We start from the raw sequence: 6,610 nt of genomic DNA on the forward strand, positions 1-6,610 counted from the left end.
AGAGTACAAGAGAAAGTTACAGTGGTCTGATATTCAGGATTTACTACATTCCAAGGAACCAGTGAGAGATTTAAAATTCAATTATTTGCTTAACTACAAAAGCAGGCAAAAAAAAAATCCCATTTTCCAATAATACAGCACTAGTATTTTATGAAATACTAATTAAAACCAATTCTTTGATTGTTCCCTAAATCCATGTTCCCTGAATTTAGTGGCTGTCATAACTGTTAAAACTAAAACCTGTTTTCCATACCATCTTAACACAGCTGCGAATCTTAGCTTCTACATGAGAATAGAGTTATTTTTCAACTCTAGTAGCGCGTAAAATATCAGATGCTCGAACTATCCCATAACTGAAGTGGAGAAAGCATGGGGGCAACCAGAATGGCCTAATTTAAAACAGGAATGCCACCTAGTTTGTTTTAAAAGGTAAATGATTTTAAACTGTTATGCTTCTGAACAGTTCTGCAAAAACAAAGAATTAGTATATCCCGACTACCATGGTTCCCTCAACCAAAAGAAGTCTTAGAGGCTCTTTGAGTCCCATTCTGCAACTGTTTCCATGCACAAGATGGTCGCAAATGGCCTAAAAAAATTAAGGATAATGGACTCTAGCGCCTATGGAAAGAGTTGTCAGGAGACTAGAACTCAAAATATCTCAGTCTTTACCTAGAGTGGAAACCACAGGAGGAGAAAAAATACCAAATATCTTTATTTAAGTTTAGTGGAACTATTCATTGGTATTTCAGAAGAAAACATTCAACAGAAATAGCAGTGGAAGAAGCCACCCCTCAGCTCGGAGATCAAGGCAGATGAGCATAAAGTGCTTTAGATGGGAGGCAAACTTTCCCCGAGTATCAATCCTGGGCCTGTGACCAGCTCCTGAGCTGCCGCATGCCGAGGTGCAGTGTGTGTGAAGGAGCAGCACCTGCTGGAGATGGCTTGTTGGATTAGGCACATGGTGTTTGAGCGACGTGGGCCATCGGCTAAGGGGTTACGGCCGCCCCAGGGTGCTATTTGCAGAGCCCCTCTAGCCGCTCCAGCGTGCCCTTCATGTCACGGATGCGCCTGGCCAAGGCCGGCACGGGCTGCATGGCCAGGTCCAGCTCCTCGCACCGCGCCACCAGTGTGTACATGGCTCGGATGCTGGTGTCCACGGCCTCGCCCAGGCTCTCCACGCCGTCGCGGTAGGTCTGGATGCAGCCCACGCTCAGTGCGGTCAGGGCCTGCAGGCCGCAGTGCACGCTGCGCAGCAGCTCATCCACCTGCGCGGCCACCTGCCCGGCCAGCGCCACCAGGTCCCGCAGCGCCGCGGGGTCTACGGGGGGGATGGCGCTGGCGGCGGGCGCGCTGAGCTGGATCTTCCGCTGCAGGTTGCTGGCTACGAAGTGGGTGAGGAGGCCCTCGCGGCGCACGCTGCCCTCCAGCTCCAGCGCGCTGGCGATGGTGGCTCTACGACCCCACGGCTGCCGCGCTCCCGCGCCGGTTGCTCCGCACTCCAGGCTCAGCGCCTCCAGGCTCCGCTCGGCCCCGAGCTGCTCCTGCTGCCCGGGCCCCTCTGCTTCCGCGACAGGAACGCGGCACCCCTCCGCCATAACCGCCACCGTCCCGCGTCCTCCTCCCCCCAGGCGCTCGTGCCCGCGCTCGCTAGGACCTGTAACGAGAAGGCGTGCGTTTCCTCAATGTTTATGCCTCTCTTGATTGGCTAGAATGTAGGAAAGGGGCGGGATCCATTCTGTTTGTGTCCCATCCGATTGGCAGATGCTTACCAAAAAAAAGACGTGACTCGTCCGGCTTATCGGTTTCCGGGTGGGCCTGTTTTGAGGACAGGGGGCGTGCCGCGTTGTGTTTGTCCTGCAGTGTTTGTCTTTCTGGATTGGCGAGGGCGGTCCTATTACGGCATCAGTCTCTTCGGATTGGTCATTGCCAGAAAGAGGCGTGTCACTCGCTGTGCCAGGCTGCGTTGATTGGTTCGGCGGCGGAAGTGGGCGTGTCCCTCTCGAGTAACAACACTGGGGCGCTGCTCGCCGTTCCTCTCACTCCCCCGCCATGTTCTCCTAGCAGTGGATCTGGGATTTCACCACCATCGAAGCCTACAAAGTCCCTGCGGACGCTGTGCGGCCACGTCCCCGAGCCCTCTCCTCTCCCCCTGCGCAGTTCCGAACACCCGACTCCCGCCATGGTCACCACCACGGCGCCGCCGCCCTTCCTAGCCCGGCTCTCGGCAGGCACCGAGGACGCCCGGCGGCTACCCCCCAGCCTCTTCCAACGCCTCATGCGGGGGGACAACAACTGCGAGAACCAGCCCAGCTGCTGCCTGGCGGGACCCGGGGGTAGCGCGCGGCCGGCGCTGAAGCGAGTGAGGCGGAGAAAGGGAAAGATCCGGCCCAGCCCTTCGGGGCTGCTACCGAGCCGCTACCAGCAGTACCAACAACACCGCGCTGGCCTGGGCAGAAGGGCCCCGCTGGGAGCCCCCGGCCCGGGAGACGTTCACACTCTCCCAGTACCAGCTGTTCCCACCGCCCTGGCCGAGGAGCCCCCCACATCGGCCCCTCCGAGACCGGCGCCCAGCAAGCCCCTGAGGAAGGAGGTATGGGGAGGGTCCGGGCTGCGAGCCCCGGGGAGCGGTTCCCATTCTCCCCGTTTCGGGGGGAGGGGAAGTTTCCGTTACGCTCGCTCGCTCTCGGGGCAGGGAAGAGGTGCCGCTCGCGCTGATTGGTTCTGGGAATCCACCAATGCGGTTGGCGGCTGCGCCCAGCAACAGCCGGATTTAGCCTGGTGGCCGCGCGCCCGGGGGTGACGTGTGCAGAGAGCAGCGCCCCATGGAGGCGCCCGGCTGCCACGGTCACTACAGCCGCGCCCCCGCCTGGATGGGGAGGGGGGCGCTCAGCTCCTGCGCTGGACGGGGTCCGGGCCGGAGCTTTCGAGTCCCCCCAGAAGCGCGCTGGGCTCCCGGGGGGACTCATTCACCCCGTCCAGCTCGTGGAGTGGGAGGGAGTGACAGACAGCGGTAGGGCGATAAAGGGACATCGCTTCTCCTGGCTGGGCGAGCGGAGGGACGTTCCCCTGCTTCCCAGCACCCGGCTGCTGCTCTTTGGCGGCAGAGTCCTGCATTATTTGAATGTCTGTCTCTGTCTCTGCAGTTCTTGAAGAACAAGATGGGCAAATCTGAGAAGGCTCCCGCTCCCCACTGCCAGCCTGTTCACAGTGTACACCTGGGTGAACAGCCCAAGAGTAACAAGCAGAAGAGCAAATGTAACATGCCGCTCACAAAGATCGCATCTGTGAAAAAAAATGAAAGTAACTTTTGGCAACTTTCCGTGTTGCCTGAGATAATTGAAAAGCAAGAGAAAAAGCCGCTTAATAACACTGAGAACTTCAGAAACGTGAAATCAAAGAAACCCGGTTCTCCAACTGAAGTGAACCAAAAAGAAAGTTATGCTGGGGCAAAGTTTAGTGACCCGCCATCTCCTAGTGTCCTTCCAAAGCCTCCCAGTCACTGGGTGGGATGCACTGTTGAATATTCTGACCAAAATAAGGAGCTGATGGCAGTCCATTTAAAAACTCTCCTAAAAGTTCAAGCATAACTCGAGATTTATGAGTAGTTACAAAGAGGACTCCATCCATGAAATTGAAACTTGCCTTGTTGCAACATGAAGTATAAAAGGACTGTCAAGTCTTATAATCACAAACTTTTGTATTATATTTTTTATGGCTGTGTAAATAATGTACATCATGTAATATGTGTATATTCTTGTTCATACTTTGAGAGGTACATTTTAGTTTTGTTATGAAAGGATGTATTTTGCACTGCCCAAATGGTAGGTGTTTTGTATATAAAATATGGACAGCTTTAAATGTGTGCTTGACACTTGAAAAGACTTGACTAATTTGCACAAGGTAATGAAATTTTGAAAGGAGAAAACAGCTCTTTAATCTCAAGGTTCAGATTCAACTGTGAACGGCTTAATGCACTACTGAAAAGTTTTGCAATATGTGGCACAATCCATTGTAAACATGTAGTTTTCATCCAGATGTGAATTGTTGCTCTCTGCTCTGGAAATAATATCTGGAATTCTTGTTCATCCCTTTGTTACCAAGCTAATTTTTGAATTTGAGTAAAGAATCTAACCCATCAATTTGAGCACTGCTTACTTCCTAAAAAGGAGGAGCAGAGCTTTTTTTGCCATAAATACAATTGGTTACTAAAAAAAATAAAATAAATATAATTTGGCCTCCCCTTAAGCATGTCTGTCTCTTGTGTGAATGTATTATATACCTAGAGGTTTTTTAGCTTTCATCAGCAATTAATTTGAAGTTTTGAAGGATGTGGTTTTAAAACTTCCTTCAGTTAAGTTTGAGAATTATAACTGTATTAATAGTGCAGCACTCAAATCAAGGCTGTTACCATCTACGTAGTAAGAACAGTCATTAAAATTAGCTCGAATTAAAGAGCACTGGTGTGAGGACAGTGTGTAAGAATGGTTTGTAGGTGACTGCTATCTCAAGCCAGGTAAGGAAGAGAATGGAATATCTGAAAGTGCTTTTAGGATGGAAAAATTAATTTGTCCCAGTTTGTAGGCACTTCTGAAAATTTTACCCACTGGTTATTTCTGTCATCTGGTGCCTTGAATATACTAAATCAGTTGGAGATGTAGGGGTCTGAAAAAGAAGCTACTGAAGGAAGTTGCAGTCTCAATGGAGTAAAGAAGTTTTATTCTTCACTGTAAGTTAAGGCTAACTGTTAAACATGCATATGGGCTGTCTGCACTTCAGCTTCTACTGCTGATAACACAAGATTCACTTCCAAAGTTACTGTGTTCTAAGACTTTGTTCAGAATAACAATACTAGTTAAAATGATTCTGAACTTCTAAACTTTTCAGAACTAAATGGGGGAGAAAAGGAAATTCTACTATTTCATTTATGGAAATAAGCATTAAGATAAAAGTTCCTTTATACTAGTATACTTGTATTATATTTAGCAATCTGTTCTGAACTGATATATAGTAGAACTTCAATTTTTATCAATTTTACAAACCACCAGTTCTATGAACCATTTTTCCCAATTTTGTTTGGGGGGGGAGAGAATCACTAACAAAAGGGAATGATGAATAGGTCTACATCTCTTCAGATTCTGAAGTCTTCAGTATATTGGAAGTTGGTTTGAAGGACAAGAAGAAAGTGATGTAGCATAGCATAGTGATGTTCCATTTATGTGCTGTACCTATTCTGTTAAGATGTAGAATGTTATGAACTCCATCCCCCAATTAGTTCATAAAAGGGGGTTCTACTATAATTAAATTCAGTAGACCCAGCCCTAGGACTTTGTCACTTTCAAAAATTGTCCTTCTGTCCTATAATTTTCACCTTACATTTATTCCTAAATGTAGTGCTTTAAATGTTGTTATAAAAACACATTTAAGTTAGTCCAATTTACTATATAATGTAGATTGCTTTGTATATTTGACTTATTTGTCGTGCCATCAGTTTGTCATCTGCAAACTTTACCAGCTGTGATTGAGGCTAAGAAGATTTCTTTGGGACTCCACTAAAAATGTCCCTAGAGCCACTTCGTGAGATCAGCCACTTTTCAGCCCATTTAAGAGCTCAATGAAGCACTTTAAAATCTGAATGTCATGGGGTACTAAACCAGCCACCTTAGAGAACTCAGTCAGTTACCTTTGTCAACAAAACTTTTAATCTCATTCAAAAGTGATATCAAGTTTGACAAGTCATTTTCCATAAACCCATGTTGATTGCCATTAATTATGCTGCCATCTGTTAATTCTTTACTAATTGCATTTTTTGTCAGCCTTTTCATGATGTTACATGACACCAATGTCAAGCTATCTGGCCTTTGTCCACCATTTACACCTTTTTGAATAGATATAACATTAGCTTTTCCCCTCTGTCCTCTGGAACTATTGCACCCTCAGGGGTATGTTTAAAAAAAGAAAAAAAACCAGACATAGCTATGCTTGCAAAACCCCCAGCATAGAGAGAGCTATGCCTTTTCTGTCAGCATAGCTAATTTCCTCAGGGAGCTGGTGTTACTATGCTTCCAGAAAAAATCTGCATAAGCTGCAGTACAGGAGGGAGCTCTGATGTTCTAGTTACACAGGCAAAGCACTTGTAGTGTAGACAAGGCCTTAGAGGTTAGTGAACAATATCAGGCCATTGAGGAGAGTTCATGATTCATATCTCCAGAGGCTTGTCGCAGGACAAGTGTGCCCCATCCCTGGTGGGGCGGGATAATTACTTCCCTGTGGTCGCATCCTTATGACCACTCCTTGTCTTGGGGTAGTGTGGCCTAGTGCTAAAAGTCAATATGACCGCTCTCAAGATTGTGTGGCCTAATGGCCAGAGTGACAGACCCTTCTCACAATGTGGCTCCCCCGTTCGACCGGGGTGTATCACCTAGTGGTCAGAATCAGTGTGGCCACCTGGCTCAGCAAGGTGGTATGACCTAGCGGCAAGAGTCGGTAGGGCCACCCTCTCTCAGGGCTGCATGGCCAGTCAGTAAGGTTGCCCTCTCTCAAGGCTGCCCTACTGGCCAGAGTCAGTATAACTGCCCCTTCCGTGAGATCATGTGGCCTAGTGGCCTGAGTC

The 6,610-nt window shown here is 48.4% G+C and overlaps 2 protein-coding genes across 2 annotated transcripts; one reads left to right on the forward strand and one right to left on the reverse strand.

The window, feature by feature from the left end:
• Window positions 1-693: 693 nt before the first annotated feature.
• On the reverse strand, window positions 694-1,641 carry LOC135876428 (BLOC-1-related complex subunit 6-like). Its single transcript, XM_065401636.1, has one exon. The coding sequence runs from the start codon at window positions 1,593-1,595 to the stop codon at window positions 1,014-1,016; it is 582 nt and encodes a 193-aa protein (XP_065257708.1). The 5' UTR covers window positions 1,596-1,641; the 3' UTR covers window positions 694-1,013.
• Window positions 1,642-2,017: 376 nt separating this feature from the next.
• On the forward strand, window positions 2,018-4,245 carry PNRC1 (proline rich nuclear receptor coactivator 1). Its single transcript, XM_065400399.1, has 2 exons — window positions 2,018-2,590; window positions 3,144-4,245. Exons 1-2 carry the CDS (start codon window positions 2,180-2,182, stop codon window positions 3,585-3,587), a joined length of 855 nt encoding a protein of 284 aa, XP_065256471.1. The 5' UTR covers window positions 2,018-2,179; the 3' UTR covers window positions 3,588-4,245.
• The last annotated feature ends 2,365 nt before the right edge of the window (window positions 4,246-6,610 follow it).

Source organism: Emys orbicularis, chromosome 3 (genome assembly GCF_028017835.1).
Source record: "Emys orbicularis isolate rEmyOrb1 chromosome 3, rEmyOrb1.hap1, whole genome shotgun sequence".
NCBI classification, from domain to species: Eukaryota; Metazoa; Chordata; order Testudines; family Emydidae; genus Emys; species Emys orbicularis.